The sequence below is a fragment of the Bos taurus genome, chromosome 2, assembly GCF_002263795.3.
Source record: "Bos taurus isolate L1 Dominette 01449 registration number 42190680 breed Hereford chromosome 2, ARS-UCD2.0, whole genome shotgun sequence".
In the NCBI taxonomy this organism is placed as follows: Eukaryota; Metazoa; Chordata; class Mammalia; order Artiodactyla; family Bovidae; genus Bos; species Bos taurus.
In genome coordinates, this window is record NC_037329.1 from 63,009,024 (window position 1) to 63,033,156 (window position 24,133).

The 24,133-nt window shown below is 44.7% G+C and overlaps 1 protein-coding gene across 12 annotated transcripts in view; it reads right to left on the reverse strand.

The window, feature by feature from the left end:
- Positions 1-24,133, reverse strand: part of MGAT5 (alpha-1,6-mannosylglycoprotein 6-beta-N-acetylglucosaminyltransferase) — a 398,270-nt gene that overhangs the window by 225,874 nt on the left and 148,263 nt on the right. For 6 of the 12 annotated variants that reach the window (XM_059875759.1, XM_024976411.2, XM_005202536.5 and 3 more), the window contains 2 exons: positions 22,310-22,692; positions 6,759-6,917 (listed from right to left, as the gene is read on the reverse strand). In XM_059875759.1, the coding sequence (XP_059731742.1) occupies positions 6,759-6,917; positions 22,310-22,550 (400 nt within the window). In that variant the 5' untranslated portion in view covers positions 22,551-22,692. Of the gene's footprint in view, positions 1-6,758; positions 6,918-13,850; positions 13,921-22,309; positions 22,693-24,133 lie in introns of those variants that run through there. The other 6 variants (XM_059875762.1, XM_005202537.5, XM_059875751.1 and 3 more) reach the window with 3 other exon arrangements.

The following is a 24,133-nucleotide window of genomic DNA, read 5'->3' on the forward strand; positions in this document are numbered from 1 at the left end:
CTGTCTCATCTTCTTTTATGTTGCTCCAGTTAAGGTCTGGAGGGTATTTCATGCTGTGAAGTAGATCTTTAGGGACCTCTCTTGCTTCCCTTAACTTAGTTAATTTACTCGCTCATATCTAGATAATTATATACTCTAGTTAAAATTAATAAAATGGAATTTCTTCTAAAACATCCTGGTAATTTAAATCCACTCTCTCCAACTACTTTGCCATCATTATTCTGAATTAGTGGCTCTTTTATGAAAAGAAATAATTATATTCTATATAAGCCAGAGTAAAATGCAAATTGCCAAAATTGTACGGTTTGGGTCCAGGAAAGAGGCTTCTTAAGGTCAGAATCCTAGAACAGTCTTCTGGGAGTGTATAACATTTTTTTTAAAGGTTTCAAAGACCAGTTGCAAAGCAAAAAGTGGTGAGGCTTGCAAACTGCCTTGTATGAATGGGGAAGGAGACTAAAGGTTTCAGCTGGTGATCAGGAAACCTCAATGTCTCAAACATCTTTCTCCACGGGTCATAAGTGGGAAAACCAATTTTTAACAATGCCTTATAGATGAGGGTTTCTGAACTACCACACAATTGACATTTGGGGCTAGATAATTCTCTGCTGTGGGCCAGCCTGTACACCACAGGCTGTTCAGCAGCACCCCTGGCTTCTGTCTACTAGACATCACAACATTCTCCGTTGTGACAACCAAAACTGCCTGGGGGGAAAAAACCCCAGGCAGTTGAGAACCAATGATATTAATATCCAGGCACAGAGAAATCAAAACTACAATGAGATATCACTTCACACCAGCCAGAAGAGCTATCATCAAAAAATCCACAAACAATAAATGCTGGAGAGCACGTGGAGAGAAGGGAATCCTCCTAGACTGTTGGTGGGAATGTAAATTGGTGCAGCCACTATAGAGAACAGTATGGAGGTTCCTTAAAAAACTAAAAATAGAGCTACCATATGACCTTGCAATCCCACTCCTGGGCACATATCCAGAGAAAAACATGAACTGAAAGGTGCACCCCAATGTTCACTGCAGCACAGTTTACAAGAGCCAAGAATGGAAGCAATCTAAATGTCCACTGATGGAGAAATGGATAAAGAAGATGTGGTACACATATGTAATGGAATCCTACTCAGCCATTAAAAAGGATGGAATAATGCCATGTGCAGCAACACGGATTGACCCAGAGAATGTCACACTGAGTGAAGCAAGTCAGACAGAGAAGGAGAAATATCCTATGACATTCCTTACATGTGGAATCTAAAAAGAAAGGATACAAATGAACTTACAAAACAGAAAGAGACGCACAAACTTAGACAGTAAACTTACGGTTGCCAGGGGGCAGGATGGGTGGAAGGGACAGTTGGGGAGTTTGGATGGACATGCACACACTGCTATATTTAAAATGGATTACCAACAAAGACCTTCTGTATAGCACATGGAACTCTGCTCAATGTTGTGTGGCAGCAGGGATGGGAGGGGAGTTTGGGGGAGAATGGATACACGTATATGTATGGCTGAGTCCCTTCACTGTTGACCTGAAACTATCACAAGGCTATACCCTAATACAAAATAATAAGCTAAAAAGAAAAAAGAAAAATACCCAGGCACACAGGTCAGCACCACTCCTCCTGAACTGTATTTTCTTCCTTTTCCTCCTTCCTTGTGATAAAAATCAAAGTGCCCTTGACCACATAAAGTGAAAACCAGACCAACAAAGACATACTTCTCTGTGATGGTACTAAAGGGATTGTTTCTGACAAGTAGCCAAATACTGACTGCCCCCTGTGCAAAGAATGACACAGACAAGGACAGGTAGATAGACAGAAGGAACATACTGGCTTCTTGCTCAGATTAATAAAAAATCTTTCTTTAATTAATAAAAATCAGTCTTTTCTCTCTCCTTTCTCTCAGGCAGAGCCTGGAGTGCCACTGACAGGCTAAAACCTGATCCTGGGAAAGTCATCCGCTGTGCTGGTTTCTGGGCGGGGCTGGGACACTCCAGGTGCTAGGCCAGCATATCTGATGTCACAGGGACACAAACAAGGAAACAGCACAGGTTCGACTTCATTTCAAGGTCCATTAGCAGCACCAAGAGGGGGGAAGCTGCACTTCCAAACACAGTCCCTGGGACTCAGCAGGAACATTTTTCAATTTTCGAATGCTAAGAATAACAATTATGGTTCTTTTCTTGAGAACAACATCCCAGTTCAAATACACCACACTTCAACTCCAAATACTAGAATATGTTGCATGCTGAAACTTACATTTGGAAAATGCAGGGCTGCCTAATGTTCAATTTAGACTCAGTATCAGAAAGCATCCTCTTAAGCTGTGCCTGTATTTTCGATTTTGCGAATGTTTCCCAATTCATTCACCTTGCAACTGTAAGCGATCACAGCACAAGGGGATGGATGTGGTCATGATGTTCTGTCTTCTAGTCAACTGTTAGCATTGGCCAGTTATTCAGCTGATGTTGAATGACAACAAGCCCTTGAGAGTATAAATGAATAAATTTGTACACACAAGTGCCCACACTCCTGCTTCCCCTCCCCTCACCAGAGAGCTGCACAATATCCCCACTCCCTGCAAATATTACAGCCTAGAGTGGGAACCATCACATACTATCAGGGCTCCACAGCACCAAATCACCCACAGGAAGTTCAGTCATGGTCGAGAAACACGGAGTTGTATTTATTAGATGGTGTCTGCCACTGTTGTCTAAAACAGGAAAATGAGAAGCCAAGTCCCACTTGTAAGCAAATCCCTGTACATGTAAGTGGAGAAGGGGAGCTACAGGGAGGAATTCCTTGCAGAAGTGAAATGCTCTCCCCTCCAGCATAATCCAATCAATGTGGACAGTACTTACTAAACACCTTCAACAGCCAGGCTTTGAACCAGACACAGATGGCCAAACAAGGATAGAAGCAGACAATGACAGTCCTCAGCAGGCCAGCATTTTCACATTACACACCTGTAGCTCTTTACCTCTCCCCATGTCAGTACAGGACCAAGAACCACCAACCCTACCCTATTCTCTCCCCTTCAGAATTTAAAATCACAAATCCAGAGAAAAGCAGAATTGGTCTTTCAAAAAAAAAAACACCCAAGTATCATTCCTAAAATAAGTAATTTTGACAAGGAAATAAACAAGTTCTATCAGTGATTAAACCTGAAGAAATCATGATTGGTTGAAAGGTAGGTTTGGGGTTTTTTTCAACCTATTTTTTCATTTCTTTGATTCACCTTCCTCTTCAGTAAGATAAAGATTGCTCAAAAATGCAGTTCAAATCTGGTTCTTTACTTTCCTAAAGTCCATTTCCACCACAGTTTCTCTAGGGGAACATTCATTTTCACATAATAAAAAAGCCCTAGAGTAATAAATTTGGTAAGACAAGCCATTTTGGATAAAAATCACATACAACATAGTTAAACAGAGCAAGGCAAGGGGAGACACACACACACATATCCCTAAAAAGAAAATAAATTTAGAGAATTCTTCTTCAACTGCTATGGTATCCAATTTAGATACAGTTTATAGTCAACCAGAAGATATATCAGCGAGCAATAAGACACAACAGTAAGCAATCAGAAACATCCGTTAGCAATAAGACACCAGAGTAAGCAGTAAAGACACACCAGGGAGAACATTTCTGAGCAATTACCACATGTCTTAATGCAGCGAGGGAGGAAGAACCACTTCACTCAACTAGTATTGGAACCCAATAAAAAATGAACTCTCATAGCTCAAAAGCCACCCCTGCTATGACAGGAGGGATGTGAGAACTGCTAGCCTGGCCATGGACCAGGGAAGAGGGCAAAAAAGCCATGAGGGGTTGACCATGAACTAGGACTGGGAACTCAAGCGCTTTGGCCCTCTTTATGGCACACTAACCCACAGACCTGGCAAATAAAAATACATGTGTGTTCTTTGCAAGACACAATGGCCCCTCCGACCTTTGGAGGAAATAAAGGCGGATGCCTGCATTCTTCACATCACATCTATAGTCACTGTGGCTAGTGCAGTGTCTGGCAGGGGTGCATATGCATGCACGCACTCACAGAAGGATGACATTTCTTTTTGTTGTTGCTTAACACACAGGTCAGCCAAAGAAACAGACCCTCGGACAGAAAAAACTTCCATTTTAGACAGGATATTAAGTAGTCCAGGAAACTGTCAGCTCTCTAGGAACCTCGAAGAAAATGGGAGCACATTTTTCTAGACTCACTGTTTGAGATGATTCACAAAATGGAAAGCAAGGAGCGGGGAAAACAATCTCTTCTCTGCTTGGCATGAGGAGGTCTTCACCTCAGCCCCACCCCCTCCCACATACTTAAACTCATAAAACCTGCGAAAGCACTTACTTCTGAGATGCTGAGAAGAATAAACAAAAGCAAGGCTCCAAGTTCCTCCAAGGCTCAGGAACTGGAAACAGTTTAATGGCCGAGAATGGTGAGTTTCCTCTCCTTCCTTCTAACATCTTACCTGGGTAGCAATCCATCTCTAGTCTGTATCTCCTCCTCAATCCCCAGTTGCCTCCGTCCTAACCACCTTCTAAGTTTACCTTCCTATCAGAAGCCTTCCAAAGACAGCCCCTCTTACAGTGACCATAGTTTGCTTTATTCCATGCATGTGTATTATTTTTCTAATTGGCCAGTAAAAATCTCAAAGGTATGGGGCGTGTCACACACGAAAGATGAAAACAATTAAGAATGAGGTTAGTTATCAAAGGCAGAACTTTAAATTAGCTCCCTTTTCCCAAAAAGGAAAGATAAAAAACCAAATTCTCTGGTTCTATAAATATTAGTAAAAGCACAGCACCAGTGGCACTTTTAAAGAAGCCCTTTTCAAATCCAAGGACTTTGTGCAGAGGTCCCCAATCTTTTTGGCACCAGGAATCGATTCAATGTAAGACAATTTCTCCATGGACAGGAAAGGGGGGTGGTTTCAGGGTAACTCAAGTGCATTACATTTATTTGGACTTTATTTCTATGACTATTGTTATCAGCTCCACCTCAGATCATCAGGCATTCGATCCTGGAGGTTGGGGACCCCTGACTTAGAGAATGTGCTCAGAGATATTTGTTAACCAAGTGTACTAGATCCATGCATGGGCCAGGGACTCCATTTGAAAAGAGTAGTCACTGCCTCCATCACATTTCATTCCACAATTGTGTACCCTGGGACTTGAAACTCAGGCAGGAAATCTCCCTGTGAGCCTGGCACACAAACAAGACAATCAGAGGCAGTGAGGTCCCTTATCAGGGAAAAGAATGATGGTAGACACATGGACATGGGCCCTCCAGGACAGAGGCAGTGGGAGGCAGCAATGCCAGAGACAGAACACCACCACCCCCCTACACACACAACCCTCTGAAACAGGAACCTACAGAACTGCCAGAAAATCAGAGAGGACCTGCTCAACAGCACTTCCTACTGGGAACAGGGGTGGAGGAGTGGAGGCTGGAGAGGCCTGGGTTCCATTTATTAATAAGCAGCTCAACACAGTGGGAGGTTTTCTTGTCTAATTACAGAAGCTGCTGGAAACTGCAAGGAAGACAGGATTTATGGCCCAGATGACACTGCCTCTGTGTTGTAATTAAAAGTTATTTTTAATGCCTCTGTTTGGTCAGATACTTTGGATTATTAGAAATATAGTTTGCAATTTAAAACTTGCTAAAGGGCAGAGAACACAGCAGAAAGGTAATACAACAAGCTTGCATAATGTGAAACAGTTAAATGTTTTGACACTGGGAGGTGGGAAAGGAAAAGAATCTCGTTCCACTTAAGGCTGTGAGTTTCCTATAAGAAAGGGAGAGAAAAACAAGCCAGAGAGGGTACTAAAGTAGATTTTTAAAATTTCAAAAGTAACCCAGCTATTTATTTTATCCATTAGCTAGAGCTTGTATACCACCCACCAGGAGTATAGACAACTTATTCACAGCCATTCACTCAAAGCACCTAATCCTTATCCTCATCAAAGCTCTTTGCTTTGTCCTGGGTCCCCAGGAAATGACAGTGGTCACCTAACAAGGGCAAGGCCTAGCTTAACCACAAAGGCCAAGAGGCCAACGTCAGGGCAGAGCGATGTGGGGGAGGTGGGGGAGTGGGTGGGTGGGTCCAAATGTGAGCTGTAGACAATACACATTATGTATGATATGGGGATTGTTTTAAATCCATTTCTATTCTTTTATCCAAGAGTCCAGTTTCAAGAAGGGGGTCAGACACACACATCCAGGTGTCCACAAGGGGCTACAGAATCAGGCCAAGATCAGGCAGGGGCCATTTATTCCCCAAATGCCATTTCTAGAACGCCTATTTCCCTGGATCCACAAAGGAGGCAAGTTTGCCATGGCTCTTCTTTAACAGCAGGGAGGAGAGAATCTATTATGTGGAACAGACTTTGAAATTGTTTGATGAAAATGGGGAGGGGAAGGAACCTCTACCTGGTGTGAGCCTCCCAGATTACCTCTGTATTTCCTTTATCCCTGCTATGAATCTTCTCATTAAAAGTAATTCCAGGAGCTCATTATGGGAAACATATCACAGAAACCACCCAATATTACACATCATGATGAGACTGTAAAAGCCTTTGAACACATTATTCAAAAATAAATTTAAAGTTAGGGTTACAGGGACCATACTAAGTTGATGGGATTTATCTTATACCAATAAGAACCACTGTGCCCCTGTGGTTCTCTTCCTAGTTCAGAGCAGGCCTTGACTCCACATCTGGGCATAGACTCGTGGTCCTTACCTGCCACATTAATTTTCTCAAGTAAGCTGGGAACAGGTGTGGTGGAGTTGGTCAAGTTTGTCCCTGTGCCATTGCTTACGAGGTTGTCCACCTTTGACTCCAACTTGCCAATGCGCTGCAAAATGTTATCCAGCAACACAGCAAGAGTCTTCTTCAGATCTGCAACAGAAAATATACACAGTGTTTAAGTACAACAGCTTAGATGTCCTCCGGTCCCCCCCATATCGGCCTGGCACACACATGCACACTCACGCTCGTTCTCTCTTTCCCTCCCTCTGATGTGAAGAACAAAATGTGGCAAATCAAAAAGCACCACATGAAGACCTGTCCTAACAAACTCCACCTGAAAGGCAACAGAGGCCACATTCAAGGGGCCCAGAGAGTCCAAAACACATCAGTTCGCTCTGTAACACAAGCTTCACAGTAAGTGACATAAAACTGTTCGGCTAGTAGGTTGAGAGATGCTGTTATTTAGCATCCTACCAAAGCATTCAACTCTTCCTCCTCTCGCATGGTGGTTACTAACACACAGAATGACAAGCCCCAAATGCAAGGCCTTGAAAACTTCCAGATCAAGTTCATTGTTGTTGTTGTTTGTTTTTTAGTGCTGTATACTCTTGCAAGTCCCAATTTTTTGAAAAGTCTTTACTGCCGTTGGTTACATATGGTAATACTTAATAAAAAGTTATGGGCTTTCTTGGTGGCTCAGTGGTAAAGAATACACCTTCTAATGTAGGAGATGCAGGTTCAATCCCTGAGTTGGGAAGATACCCTGGAGAAGAGAATGGCAACCTACTCTAGTATTCTTGCCCGGGAAATCCCATGGACAGAGAAGCCTGGAAGGCTACAGTCCATGGAATCACAAAAGAGTCAGACACAACTCAGCGACTAAATAACAACAACAAGATAAAAGCTACAGTTTCAGATTTCAGATATGCTGGATAATCCAAAGTTAACTATAATGCAATTTAGAAGCACACCAGATTCATTCATTGATTCAAAGTGAAAGTCGTTCAGTCATGTCCGACTGTTTGCAACCCCATGGATTATACAGTCCATGGAATTCTCCAGGCCAGAATACTGGAATGGGTAGACTTTCCCTTCTCCAGGGGATCTTCTCAACCCAGGGATCAAACACAGGTCTCCTGCATGGCAGGCAGATTCTTTACCAGCTAAACCACAAGGGAAGCCCAAGAATACTGGAGTGGGTAGCCTATCTCTTCTCCAGTGGATCTTCCCAACCCAGGAATCGAGTGGGGGTCTCCTACATTCCAGGAGGATTCTTTACCAACTGAGCTATCAGGGAAGGAGTTCATTCATTAAAGATATTAATTAAACAACTACGATGTGCCAAGCATTGTTCTAGATGCTGGGACTATTTTCTTCTGGTGCTTACATTTACGAGTTGATTCTCTTTCTTACATATCTGGCTATGGGTTACAGAGAAATGTACTTCTCTCCAGATAAATTACAGACGCATTATCTTCAGGCCTACATAAGGTATTTATTAAGTTTGTATACAAGGTACTCTACACACAGAGAGAGATTAAGTTAGCCCCCCTCCTCTGGAAACTCAAAGACAGTCTGACTCGTACATGTGAGCAAGGCAGGAGGACCACAGGGCAGCAGCTATGTGAACAGAATTCAGATTCACTTATGAGCTGGGAGTGGGCCAGGGGAGCAGGGTGCAGCAAAATCCTGAATTCAGACAAAGGGGAACCTTCCATTCTGCTGAGAACAGAGCACACCTGCACTGAACAGGTGCTCAGATCTGGCCAGGGAAGCAGCACACTCTGGACCAATCCACCAACCCAGAGCACAGCCCATGACCGTCCACTAACAAGCAGGCAGGCTTTCTATTTCCAGTCAAGAGAGAAACACTCATCCGAACAGAAACAAGACACATAACTGACATGCAAGTTTGCATTTCCGGGGTTTACAGACAGCATCACTGAAGCTCACTAAAGGCTGGAAACAGAAGCCACATCTTTATCCTGGAAGTCTGGATCGTTGTGCTTAGCATAATCTCAATCTCCCCACCACTCCCAACACCAAACGTAAGACTTCTTCACAGCATTAAGATCTGTAGCAGTCTGTGCATTCAGTCTCTCTAACAAACATCTGACCAGGTCTACTTTTTATTCTTCATTGAGTATGTTACCCACAGATACTAAGATAAGCTGGCCATGCAAAAGAGCAATTGGCCAAAAATAAGATTATAACAAAGAAGGTTAAAAAGGAACTAAGAGTTCCTGAATGTCTATCAGGTGCCATGTACATATATAAGGAACTGCATTTATTAATAACTTCATATTCTCCATGAAGCAGGTGTGACTTCATTTTACAGATGAGAAAACTGAGGTTCAGACAGGAAGCAATATGCTCGTGGTTCCAGACATACAAAATCACAAATGGGGACTTGACTCAGGTCTGCCTAATTCCCTGATGCCTCGCTGCTACCAGCCAGAAGTCAAGAGCCAGGGCTGAGAAAAGAAACCAAGTGTGAAATTCAGTGACTTTCAGCCTAGTGATTAAGGGCTTAGACTCTAATCACTTCCTAGGTTTGAGTCCTCTCTCTCCACTTCTGTACCCTTATTTGTACAAGAGTGAAAAGAATAAGCCTACCTCTTTGGCGTTATAATGAGGACGTAATGAGTTAATATTTGTAAAATGTTTTGAACACTGCCTGGCACATAATAAGTGCTACATAACTGTCTGTTACATAGGTAAGTTAAAAAAATAAAACCTTTGGAAAACGCTCTCATCCTTCCTAGAGAAATCTCTCCCCGAGTGATGCAAAGCTTTATCGTTTTATCCAAAGGGTCATGAGATCACGCTCCTCGGGGGCTGCAGCCTGACAACCAGTGTGACTCACAGCCTGTCCCTGACACATCATTAGCTGACACAGGCAGCAGGAGTCAGCCACCAGCTCTGGTCTTACACTGACTCTGAAGCACTGACTGCCTCTCCAGAGCTCTGAAAACTGCCAGAGGCTAGCCACACAGATGGGGGCCATGGTGCTGCTCAGAGGTGGCTGCGTGCACTCTAAAGAAACCACTCCTCAGATAAATGATATCCATCTCCCTTCCCCTGCCCCCCAGTCTCAACCTCTTTGCCCAGAGCCTGAATTGTCAGCCAAGGCATCCACGTGTAAAAAGGGCATTTAACTCTTACCAGCACTAGTAGTTAGCCAGACACAGAGGCCCGATCTGCTAGTCTGGCTTTACTCAGGTTTCTCAGTTTCTACGCTATTGACACTTTGGTCATATAATTCTTTGCTTGCCAGGAGGGTGGGGAGCAGGAGGAAGGAGGCTATCCTGTACTGTAAGGTGTCTGTAGCATCCCTGGACTCTAGCCACTAAATGAGAGTAGCAATCCTCCTGTGTGAACCAGAAATGTCTTCAGACATTGCCAATGTCCCTTCTGGGGAGTACAACTGCACTCCATTCGAGAACCACTGAATTAAGCACATTCTCCCAACGCTTGTCTTCTGCACTGCCCTTCTGCAGAGCTATCAAGATAGAACTTGGACACAAGGGTTATGGGAGAAAGAATGAAGAGTGAAAAGATAGTCACTAAACTTGCATTATGTATGACTTCCACGGTGACACTACTGCAAATGTGATGCAAAGTACAACGAGAAGGTGGGAGCTGACAGAGGCCCATGCTGCAGGCCTCTCAAGAGCTGGTAACCCCTTCCAGCCTTTTACCCTTGTGTTAAAAGGCAGCAGGACTCCTGGAGAGAGTCTCCCAACCACAGCTTTTGGTGATAGTTATTGCTGGCACACACACCCTGGATACAATACACGGTGGTCACATCAGCATTAAGAAGACATTCTTCCTCGATTCTTAAAACACAATCCATCAATAAATGTGACTTACTATCTCTTGTTGATCCCACCTACATAGATGGACCTTTTGTGACTCTATGACACGGTATAAAGGAATTCATGATGATGAGAATGCTGATGTTCACCATCATCACTCTACTCCAATACTACTACTGCTAAGGTTGCTACTGCTGCTATTATCACTATATTGATGCAACTGCTACTATTGTTCCTCCACCAGCACCAGCAATACCATTTATTGAACCTCATGTGTTAGTTACTGGGCTAAGCATTTTACATGGATTAATTCATTTGGTCCCACAAGACAATATGAGAAACATGTTGCCATTCCCATCTCCATCATACAGATGAGTAAACCACAGTACCTAGAGGTTAACTAATTTGTCCCACGTGACTGCAGATCTAGGGTCCAAACCCAGGCAACCTGGTTCCAGACCCAACAGTTCTTACCCACCATGCTTTACTGCTTCTTAAGGAACCTTATGGACCTTCTAGCCAGCCAGCATCTCTGACTTGCTGCTTCTGAACACACTTACTTAGTAGGGATTAAGTCCTGGGCTTCTGCCGTGTGTCCCTGTTAAATCACACCCCAACCTCCCTCAAGACTCACTGATGGGGCAGTTCTGTGAGCAACTCCAACACTTAAACATAATGAAGAACTTGTTTTTCTGTGTCTTCTCCCTTAAATTCCATGAATTGAATACAAGGCTATTAAAAACCTTGGCCTCTCTAGACACTTTTCCTGAGTAGGCATGTTTTTTCTCCCAATGTGGAAAAAAAGAAAAAAGTTCATTTTCAATTCAAGCAGCTATTTGAGTTACTATTTTGAGACACTCCAACACAAGATAAAAGATACTTGTGTCAATAAAATACACAAGGGCAAAGATGATCCCAAGTTCATCTCTGAGTCCTTACAAACTGGCATGGTGCCTGGCACATTACAGTAATCAGTAAGTGTGTGTTACCTAAATGGATAAGTAAATGAATGAACCAACAAATAAATGAACTACAGTCTTCCCACAAATAAGGCTGAATAAGCGATACCTTTCTAGGTGATGCAATTGTTTCTCACCTTTGTATTTCACAGCTAAATCTGCAAGAACTGTTAAAGAGTTTTATTGCAATTTTAAACTTAATACAGAGTATTTTTGTATGCATTCTTAGTCTTAATGTTAACCCATATATTTGATAAGACTGAACACTCAAGACTAATTTCATATAGTTTAATAAAGAAATGAAAGGAAAATATTCTCCCAAATTCCAGTATAATATCTTCATATTTATATTGTGTTTTATACTTATTACAGCCATAAACTGTATCCTCAGCAGGATTACAGTTTCCAATTACTAACAGACTTTTAAAATTTTGTTTGTGCTTCAAAGCCTCAGTAATAAAAATTTAATCCCAACATTACTATTGCAATTCTGTGTTCTGAAAACTTATTGAACGTGATAAAGAAGAGATCAAAGTAAGTGAAAACATTTTAAATGTCCCTCTGGGGAAAGAAAGCTTTGGTTTCTATCAGGCCAGGAGTTCTTTGATAAAGAAGGAGATCAACAAAATCTCAGAACAGGTGCCCTGGCAGCTCTGTAAGTTTTCCTTTCTGGAAAGCCATGACAGTAATGGTAAGAGAGGCCGGAAGAGGTTTTCATATCCTTGAGCAGAACAGTCAAGGATTTATCACTGCCAGCTATACCTTCTCCCATAGCTGGGGTCCAAGGAGATAGAAACTAAAGAAAGGGGGTCCTGCTGGTGGAAAAAGATCTATCGGTTTATAGGTCTACTGGCTAAAGCTGTGAGACTGCCCAGATCGGCAAGTCAGTTAAGCAAGGATGTGCTGACCCCACCCCATTCCCCTGCAACATGCTTTCCAAGCAGGAGTTCTCCAGCCTGCAGTCCATCAGGCTCAGTTGTGGAGTCAGAGGTACCAGGTTCCATCCTCAAGCCGCTCTGTTGGAACCTGCACAACCCACACGTCAAAGATTCTGGGCCCAGTCACAATCGAGAACTACATTTAAGGTGGCTGCCATGATTCACTGGCACAGAACCAACTGTGCAATGAGCAAGGACTTACATCAGAACTGCCAAAAATCATTTATATCTGGGCTTGCTCCTAACGCAAATCCCTCTCTACCATGGCCACCCTCAAGGGCAGAGCTCGAACCAGAGGACCACAGAGCAGATTCATTCACTGCTCTGGAGAAGCCAGCAAAAGACAGGGCGATAATGAGAAAAGAAGGTGCTAATGATAAATGAATTAACCCCAACCTCCCATTCCCACTGACTGCCAGGAATGTCAGGTTTCATCAGTTACATGTTTGAAAATTAATTTGAAAGTGACCTTTCCACAGAAAGATAATACGGTTAGAGCAATGACCAAAATACAGTCCATTCATTATGTACAAGGACATTCGAAGCAGTGTTAGTTATAAAAGAGAACAGTGTTATTTATTACAGATAAGCTGTGGACACTACCCAAACACCAGCAAAAAGGTTGCATTATATGATGTCCAACTATTCCTAAAATGGAATAAATCACTAGATTGGAGCCTGGGGAGGGCAGAGAGCAGGTCCATCCTGTCATCTCTGTTTATTGCCACAAGCTATTGACCCCAAGAACTCAATAAACATTTATTGAATGAAACGTTTGGATGAAAAAGGAAAAGTGTATGGTCATTAAAAAGACCTAATGGATGAGGAAATACAACAAAGATGAGCTTTAAAAGCTCGGTATAAAATATTCCAATTTTAAAAAATAAGCATACATATATCCATCTGCATTTAAATAAAGGACTAGAGAGAAATCAAATTTATCTGGGTTTGGGGGTAAGAAGTATTTTCTTCCTTATTCTTTATTTATAAGAATGCGATGATGGACTTGGGACTACCTCTGCCCTTATGTGTTTTATGGAATAGTATCTTTTATCTTGTGTTGAACAGCTTTGAAATAGTGACTCACATGGCTGCTGGAATTGAAAATGATTTTTTTTTCCTTTCACAGTTGAAGAAAAAAGAAGCTGACCTAGGAAAAGTGCCTGGAGGGTCCCAGGTTTTGTCAGCCTCATGTTCCAGATGCTCTGAATTTTCTATCAATGTTCATATCACTCTGACCATCACAAAGGTATGAAATGCTCTCTGGAAATGCAGTCAGAACCATGTATTCTACCTCAGAACTCCAAAACACTGGCCACAGGTACCCTGACATCCCCTACCCTTCCGAGAAGCATCTCGGTCACTGACCAAGCTCCAGCTCATCTGAGTTCTTCAAGCCATTCAGAGGACAACTCACCCACATCTAAACTCACCAGTGAGCCCTTCACCCTGCAGTTGTCACAGGCAGCCAGACCAGGTCACAAAGGGAACAATTACCACACAGTGAAGAACAGCTCCCGAGGCTCAGCATCACTGACTGCACGCTCTCCTGGGTTAGCTGGAGGCAATCAAGCTGTGACTTGAACTTGCACCTATTCCTGTGCTGTGGGGAGGGTCGTGAGGATTTCAAGGAATTTTGAGGCAGCACAATCTGAGACCGGGTCTTATCTAGGCCTGTGGACAGAAATTAGTGCTTTACGGAATCTGTAAACAGCCAGGATGGAGTTCTTGGGCTGCTTTCTCCCTTTTCCTAACACTTTGCCAGCTGCATGGAAAAGGACTCAAGCAACTTAGCAATCGGTATAGAAAAGTCCACAGGCTCTGAAAGGTCAAGTCCACTGTCATCCGAAGTCCCCAATGACTCCAGGGCATCTTCCTTGTCGGGAAAGAGGAGCCACAGCATAGCCCTCCCCACTCACCATCCACCCCCAGAAACTGCTCCAAAGGTGCCCACTTCATAGACAAAGCGAGAGAGGCTGCACTGGTCCATCCCACACCCATCAGAGAAAGACTTATTTTTGAATAAGAGGACAATGACAATCACACATTCTGTTTCTAAGATGCCAAAGTCACTCAGTGGTGCTAACACACCTTTAAAAAGGGACCCAGGGCAGCGCCAAACTCTCCATAGAGTCCAGAGCAGCGGGCCTCAACCCTGGGGTGGAGCCCAGCATCTGTGTTGTCACAGCAGCCCTGGGGATCCTGGTGGGCACGCCTTGCCAATCTTGTTTAGGAGGGAGTGGCAAGCCTGCTTCCTCCACACCACAGCTTATTTCCTCTCTTGTCTGGTTGGGTCCTGTCCTCTGTAAACCCTAAGAACAGCCGCATAAACAAGCTCCTGAAGCCCCATATTCAAGTGAATAAACAACATCAGGTCTACATGGACAATTCTTGTTGGCTCATAGCTACTGCAGGTCGGTGCAGGCCAAAGTGAGCAATAACTCATAACAAACACACGTTACTGATCTAAGTGCTTTGATAAGCTTGGTCGCTTGCAATCCTTACAGCAAGCCTATCAGGTCAGTGATACTTTATCTGCTGTTTCTTAAAAAAAAAGGCGGATTTTTAAAACATCAGTGACTTGCCCAAGGTCACACATCTAGTAAAGAATCCTTCCACAAGTCACAAATAAACACATTCCCAATGCCTTCCAGAATACACAATGGTTCCCATATCCGGATCCTGCATAAATAGCTACTTGGAGGCACCTGGACACCCAGTTCATAGGGAATCTCTTCTCATTTCCTGTCTCACTGAAAACATGACTGAGTCACTGTGATTTTCAAATTAGCCTCAGCTGGAGCCATACTACACAGAGTCAGAGTGGAGGGGATGCTGCTACTATTCACCCGTGGGTCCCACTATGTGCTAGGCAGGTGCTGAGGCCCCAGAATACTGTGGGGAACAAAAGAGATACAACTCCCTGCTCTCTGGGAGCTTACAATCTAAGTGGGGGAGAGAGGTGATGATAAACAGACATGACTGTGTCATGACAGGTGGTTTAAGTGCCAGGAAGAACGAGAAGGAAGCAGGGGTGGGGCTCTGCTTCTGAAAGGGTCCGGAAGGAGAGGCGGGAGCCATCTCTGTGCAGGTGAAGGGAAGAGCAATCGCTGAGGTTCAGAGGCAGGAAGATGCACGCCATCACCCAACAGCTGGTCCTGGAAGATGGCTGCGCCATGAGGCAGCCTGAGCGGTGTGGACAGCTCTTCAGGGTGGCCGGGAGCTCTGTCCGAGCAGTTCTGACCGAAAGAGCCCAGGGACACAGCTGGAAACGGGAGGAGCTATGGCCCCCAGGGAAGCTGAAGGACCTACAGTTCAGGGCGGGATCTGAGTCTGAGGCCAATCCCTTCAACACATGTGTTCCCTTCTCCAGCCAGGACCAGAAGCAGCAGTGTGGTGTGAAGAAAAGAGCTTGAGAACAAAGGGAAAACAAGAAAGAGTCTCCAGTTCCTCCTGGAGACCCAGATTCTGATTACAGAGCTGTCCCAAACACACCCGAGGTCCTCCTCAGACATCCAGACTGGGCGGGTGTGCCCGTGAACTTGGCCTAGCTCAGACGGGCACGCTGTGGGGGCCAGGCCTCTACCACAGGCTCCCTGGCAAAGCCCCAAGCCCCAGAGAGGCCTGTTTTCAGGTTCCAAGCTTTTAAAGCAGAGCCCTTTCTTGAATCATACCAGCCATATCACGGTAGAGTAACCAGGGCCTCCTCAGACAACCAAATGGCCCATCTCTCTCTCTCTCTTTTTTTTTTAACCCCATACCTGGTTCACTCCAAGAAGAATGTATTTCCCTCAAGGGCAATGGTGGTTTTCCCATATCACCCAGCCCTCCAAAAAATGTCCCTTGATCAAATTTGGAGGAACAGAGGCAAAAAGAAAAAATTAAAAAAAAAAAAAAAAAAAAAACACAAATCTTCACAGGCCTAGCCAATGAAATCCAAGTTCATTTTTTTTTCCTAACACTAAATGGTGTTAGTCTTGGAAATGTACATCCCCAGGCCAACGGGGGCCACAGAAGCCCAAAGCTGCTACTGCTCCACTGCCCGCTGGCCAGCAACCAAAACTCCACCCTAGTTCTCCACCCCAACGTCCCTAAGGAAACAGAAAGAACTCCCTTCCTTCTTACTTCCCTACCCCGCTGTGGAAATGACAGTGGACAGGAGGGCAGGGGCAAGACAGCCTGAGCTCTACAGAAGGGCACCCACCCATCTCACCCCCACCACTCCCATCTCACCGAGACCACAGCCTGCAAAGCCACGGCACCCACGCCCTCTGCCTGCTTCTCCCACATCAGCACCAGCCAAGCTACTCCGTGCTGACTTTCTTCTAGCTGCAGTGGCCTCTGTTCTGCCCTAGGAGTGCACATGAGGCTTTGCTGCTGCTGCTGCTGTTCAGTAGCTGAGTCGTGCCTGACTCTTTGCGACCCCATGGACTGCAGCACACCAGACTTCCCTGTCCCTTCACTATCTCCCAGAATTTGCCCAAGGCCTTAGGACCTGGCATACACTATGCTTCTTGCCTGGCCTGATCTGCCTCCATCTCCCACCACGCCTAGTAGCTCCTCGGCATCCTTTGGGCTAAAAGACACTTCCCAGGAGAAGCCTTCTTTGACCTTCTCTTCCAAAGTATCAACAGCTCCACAAGTACTTAAAAAAAATTCCACTCTAATCATTTTTCTTCCTGGAATTTACTGTTATCTGTCATTCTCTTGGATATTACTTCTCCCTCCAAGTAAGTGTAACTTCTATGAGAGCAGGAACCCTGACGGTGTTTTCCCAGCTGTGCATATGAAGCTTCAATGGCATTGACAGATACTGGCCCACAGCACAGACATGGTCCAGAGTGGCAGGCTAGAAGGGTAACAGCCAATCTAGGGGACAGTCTAGGCCCACGGAGTTCAGGGAACCAGGAGACAGGAGGTTAGGCAGAGCATGTGTACAGACCTGGAAGCCAAGAGGAAGCAGGCAGCACGGAAACAGGATATTGGTGGGGGGCTGGCCGAGAAGCTGGGGCTCTCGACTGCTTCAGCCTGAGCTGGTGACCTATCCCGGTCAGAGCATCCCAGTATACAGAGAATCAAGTGAGAAGAGTCAAGGTTAATAGGGTGAGGATGGACCCCTTGGTTGGGGAGAGGTGTGTCTCAGGTTTCTATTACTTTGAGAACAGGATGGACCATGCCTGGCCTACTAGAAAAGAACATCAGAATTTGGGTCAGGCCATTGGAGACAGACATCAGTTCACCTCAGAACAAGCCCGGCACTGACTAGAGCGAATGACACCATTTGTGATGCAATTCCTGAGAAATCACAGACAGGCATGGCCCTGCCAGTCATGCTGGAGGCTGAGCTGTGGATGGCGCTGGCTTTACACACTCCTCTCCACAGTGACAGGGGAGCACTCAGAAATGCCCTCCACACCCCAGGGATGAACGCGCCAACTGTTCCACACAGGCTGCCAGGGACATCTTCCAGGCACTGCTCCTGAGTGACCAAATCCCAAAAGACAGTCAGAAATCTCTTTTTGTATCACCAGACCAGGGTTGGGGGAGGAGGAGATATCATTTGAAAGTTCTTCTACTGTTGTCTGAGGATTAGTCAAATGAACAACCAACTGCAATCTTGTTGGAGACTGACAAACATTTTTGGCAAAGGACCAGAGAGTAAACATCTTAGGCTTTGTACTCTCTGCAGCAACTACTCAGCTTTCCAACTATCGCAGCAAACAGCCACAGACAATACAGAACAATGGAATGCTGGGTTCCAAATCCTTTCAAAGCCATATGAAAACAAGAAGGTCTGGCCCAAGGCCATGGGATTCCTGGGAAATTGTTGACACAGGAGGGATATGATCAGATGAGCATTGCAGAATGAACTATGGAGCCTCCTGAAAGATAGAGTCAGCACACTTTAGATGTTATGTGAAATAAATCCTGGTATTGTCACGTTTGTCTGTTATTAGTTGCTATAAACAAATGACAGTGTTTGTGTTTCAGTCAAACTTTATTTACACAGACAGGCAGAGTTCCAAATGGGACCCACAGGTCATAGTTTGCTGAACACTTCTGCTCCAGCATCTCAAGTCAGAAATTTTAATAAGTCAGTAATAATCTAAAGTCATCTGCTGTGTGCGTGTGTGCTCAGTCGTGTCCAGCTCTTTGTGACCCCATGGACTTATGTAGCCTATGAGGCTCCTCTGTCCATGGAAACTTCCAGGCAAGACTACTGGAGTGGGTTGCCATTTCCTACTCCAGGGGATTTTCCTGACCCAGGGATTAAACCCACGTCTCTTGTGTCTCCTGCTTTGGCAGGCAGATTCTTTACCCCTAGTGACACCTAGGAAGCCCCCAAATCATCTACTACAGTTCTTCAAACACCTGCTGCAGCTCCTGAAGACACATTAAGAGCCTCTGATTATACCAATACAGGACGAGAGAAGGGAGGGATTTTTTTTTTGAGGGGGAGGTGGTCTATCAATTGGATTCATTCAAATCAGACACGGGTCCCAGCCACTGAGGGTCAGCTCTTCACTGTCCCAGAGCAGACGTCCAGGAGATGCTCTGTGCATGGGCTGCATTTGTGGCAGAAAAACATGGCAAACCAATGGCTCATGCATCCTCATCCCCACGCCTCCAGCCCAGCTACACCGCTGAATGTCCAGCAGTCTCTGTATCTCCAGCCAACATATAACCTCACCCACCAGAGCTGCCCAGCAACCGACATGCCCACAGCTGCTAGTGATGGACTCCAGGGGATCGCATACCCTCACAGTGGCTCTCCAGCTTCAGGACTGGGCCTGGATTGCACCACGGGGCTCAATCCCAGTTGCTGGTGCCCAGAAATGAGAACCAGGGAGAACCAAGCTGGCAAGATTTAAATAACAAAATTCAATTATCTGCTTGAGGACTTCCATGAGAAGATGCTGTTAGACGGGTTTGTTGTTTTCAGTCTTAGTTCAGTGGTTCTCTAAGGTGGGGAGAGGGGAACATTTGCCCCCCAAGCCTGGAGATATTTTTGATGCTAGTGGATAGACACACCAGAGATGCTGCTAAGCATCCTACAAGATACACCATGCACAGAATTATCTGGCTCTAGATGTCAATGGTGCTGAGAAGAAAGCCTGTGTCTTGGTAAGATTTCATCTCATGATGATCCCCAAACCTCAAGCACAAATGCACAGTCCAATTAAATTCTTGAACCTCAGCTCCAAGGACCACTTTGATTGGCAGGCTGAGTTGATTAGCTGAAAGAGAAAAACAGGTTAGACTTGCTGTTTGGTTGTTTCTCTGTTGTTTCTGAGGAACAGAATTATTCTGCTAAAATTCCTCTGTAAAGGGAGAAAGTTGAAATAAATTTCTATAGTTTCTTTGAGCTCCAAAGTCTTATGATTATAAACATACAAAGTGGTTGATATTCTATCTAGGCTACTCGGAAGTTTTCAATAACTTTCTAAAAAAAATATACTGTCTCTGTGAGGCTAAAAAGCTAAGACCAGATCATTGCTCTTTAGTGTGGAGGAAACTCACGCTATGAGATGTTTAGCAGTACACAAGAAATAAAACCACTGCCAACAACTAGGGAAAAAAAAGTCTATGCATTTGCCATTCAAGTGGTTTTTCCTTTCCATGATAAAGATTTGAGAGAGAGAAACAGGAGGAAATTACTACAGGACTAGACCCCTTTCTCTCCAAATGTGTAACATGGAATGCATGGAACCAGAAATTGGAAAGCCGTACCTGTTTTACTCATGACATTTACTTGTAACACAATAAAAACACCAACAGTGAAAATTTGCTTTATTTATCTTTTTCTGATGGTTTATCTATAATATTTGGGTATTAATACAGAAGGTCCAAGTCAACACATAATTTAAAATCCACCCTCCAAAAAATTACCTAGTGGTTTTTCAACATCAGCTCTCAAACTAGTCTCAGTTTTTGATCCATCAGATCAAAGAAAGGTGACATTTAGATGTATTAAAAAAAAGTGCCAACAGACACTGCAACACTGCCAAATCCTCAAAGATTGGATTAAAAGCAGATTGTGTGATCATTCAAATAGTGGGCACTGAAAAAGAAAGTCCACATTGTATATGAAAAACAACCATTTCCTCCTTACCAAAAAAAATATGTATATATATAATTAAAAAGTAACCATATTTCTTGGATTTCTTTTAAAAAGAAAAAAACATATATGTACAATTGAGTATGATTTCTGAAGTGGCTTAGCAGCACAGAATCCTCCTATGGATTTGATCCCTGGGTTGGGAAGATCCCCTGGAGAAGGAAATGGCAGCCCACTCCAGTATTCTTGCCTGGGAAATCCCATGGACAGAGGGGCCTGGAGGGCCACAGTCTACAGGGTCTCAAAAGAGTTGGTGATGACTCAATGACTAAACAACAACAGCTCCTGTGTTTGAACTCAAAGTTCAACACCTGTCGCTGCACACTTTCAGGAATCGTCATCTGAACGCTAAAGTAGTCCATCAATGTTTCCCACCTCAACCAACCCCACCCTTGTATCTGATTTATATTATACCTCGGGTTCCAAACCTTGAGGCCACTGAAGTCTCCATTCAATGGCCAGAACTGTCACTGCACGACTTCACAAAGGTCATCCACTGCGAATCAAGTCCACTCTAATACTCGGTGACCATGGGAGGGCTGCAACTTGGATTCTCCGAAACACGGTCTGATCCAAATTTCATTTGCAGTTTTTGTTTTTTATGTGTGTGGTGGTTTAGTCTCTAAGTCATGTCTGACTCCTGGAACTCCTGGACTGTAGGCTGCCAGGCTCCTCTGTCCATGGGATTCCTCAGGCAAGAATACTGGAGTGGGTTGCCATTTCCTTCTCCAGAGGATCTTCCTGACCATAGGAACCAAACCTGGTCTCCTGCATTGCAGGCAGATTCTCTACCGACTGAGCTATGAGGGAAGCCCCCATATTGTATTTGTGTATGCTTTGGTAAATATTTTGTGTCCGTATATATTTGTGTGTGAGTGTGTATGTACATACATATATATATCAGAAAGATATACACTGAAATGTTAATTGTGGCTATTTCCCACAGTTGTAGATTTATATGTGATTTTCCTTAATCTTGTTTTTTTTTTAGTTTGTCTACAGCTTCCAACTTTTCTATATTAAGCCTAACTTTTGCCGAAAGAAAAATAATATTCCATATGCATATCTTTTCACTCAACCTCATTTCAAAAAGGATTTCGAGCACCTGACAAAAAAAGCAACGAGTACCAAAAGATCTCTTTTAAAGTGAGAGCAATCAGAGACAAGAGCAAGAAACGAGAGAGCCATAAACTGTGAGGAAACCCAAGGTTAAAACTACTGATCAGCATGTAGGCTCTGATGACGTGCGTACTGGCCGGAGGGAGGCACACATTTGGCTCTGAGTTTTCTGGCAGGCCTAGAACATTCCTCCTCACCCTCCTTACCTCGCCCCTACCCATCCTAATTAAGTTTTGTTTAGGGAACAATAATGAGACTATTTTTCTACATTCCCTGAACATCCTCCCAGATGAGACCATGCAATCCAGCCATGTGTCCAGCGAAGAGGAGCCAGCTGCAAATACAACCAACAGAGCTCCAAGAGGGAAGCCCCACTGCTCCAGGCACTAAGCATCAGTGTGTCTAAGAGGTCAGAAGCTCCCAAAGGGCACTGCTTTAACTTTCTCAAGGTGTCCCTTTGTGTGCAATGTGTCGCCAGGAAGGGAGTGGCAAGAGGTAGACTCAATCCATGACCAAGTGTGAGAGCCTCTGGGGTCCCTCGGAGGCAAAGCAGAATTGGATGGAGGTGCCCCGGCAGTGCAGAACTTACCATAGGCCGTCATGACCCCCGCATAGGGTCCATCCACCACGTTTCTATTTTCTTCAGCCAGCGCCTTTATGTACCTCTTGCTGAGGTCCAGGATCTGCTCCCGGAGCATGGAGCTGCTCTCGGGCTGAGTTCGCTGCTGGATGGTAAAATGCAAGAGCATCATACCCCAAATAAAGCCAAAAGTCACGAGGAAGAAGCCCAGCTTCTGAGAGGACAGCTTCCACGGAGTGAAGAAAGCCATTGCTTTCTGCCGACTTCGCCTGCCCCGGGTTCCTACAGCGCAGAGGGGAGACGCGAGCTCATGGTACTGGCTGGGTTTGCGGGTTTCCTCGACTCACTCTGGCTCCTGCATCAGCTGATTTCCTTGCCTTGTTTCCATCCTGCTGTGAAGAAGGGGGAAAGTTAGCAGAGTCCTCGTGGCAAAACACGGCGAAATAAACCAGAGCCTTGTTTTCATTCAAACAGCTCTGAAATGTGCACTTCCTTTTTTCTTCATCTGCCGGTAGCCTATCTCGTGTTATGATTTAGGATCTGTAAGCCGAGAGGGGAAATCTGGCTGGTCGACAGAAAGCTGTACAAATACGGAGGGGAGGAATGTGTGTCTGCGCGTGTTCACAGGTGTAGTAGCAGGGCTGTTCCAGTCTGGACCAAGTTCAAAACAGGAAGTTTGTTTTGCAAGGTGGGGAGGAGAGAGAAGGATATTTCACTGAATGTCAGCAAAAACCCAAGAGGAGGGTGAAGTCGTATCACCAGCAGGCACTTCTGTGCCTGTGAAACTTGAACTTACCAAGTCAAGATTCTGTGCTCTGGCAAGGATTAGAGCCCGCAGCTGGAGAGGTGAGCCAGAAAGTGGATGCCCCCTAGGGGGTAATCAGACAAGGAAAAGAGAGAGCCCCCTGCAACCCCCCACAACCGGTATTATTTGAGCATGGTCAGCTTTCAGTAGCAGTGTCTAGAGCCGAGCTGAAGTTCTCAGGGCCACCAGGTGGCCTCTCCCCAGACAGCAGTACAGAGAGGCTGTGCAAGGGGTACCCGACTATCTTTTCATGCCAGCTATACAAGTGAAAGCTGCACCATACTTCTCACTTGCACACTTCAGCACTGGAAATGTGGGGCACACGACAGCCTGCTTTTTTGTGGTTCTCATTTTTAATCACACCATGGGGCAAAATGAGAGGTTACAAGGCATCCTCTCAATACCAATGCAGCAGAAGCTATCTGGTATCAGCACAGGCTGCACTGTGGTCCTGAATCAAGCCTTCCCAACAAATGAGGCTGAAGCCTGGGTTACAAATGCATTGCAGTGGCACAGATGGGCCCCCTTCTCAGAGTCCTGGGCTCACCAACCAGCCAGCCCACAAATGGCACGATTCTTTAGGCGTGTGAAAGCAGAAGCTGAGCATCCCCTCCTTCGAGGGACTGACCCAGGATGTATTCTGAGTGTGCCTATGTTGTGAGTCAAAGGATTCCTCTTCCTGAGCAGCATAAGAAGAAATGATAGGGGACCCTGGAGCAGTTAGCTTTCAGGGTCTATAATGAACCAGATCTGTGCTGGTTTTCCTCTCTCTTTTCCTCGCCTGTCAACCATCATCAGTAGCTGGTAACACCTCTACTGATACTGATAGTAAATGATAAATAAATTCTAGTGATGTCCCAGGCACTGTGATAGATGCTTTTTATGCCTTAGCTCATTGAATTCTTAAAACAGTCCTATACGGTAAGAACTATTAATGTTATGTCTGTTTTACAGACAAAAAAACAACATGGAGATCACCTACATGGCAGAGAAGAGAGAATTTACAGACATCCAGCCCGGGAGGCACC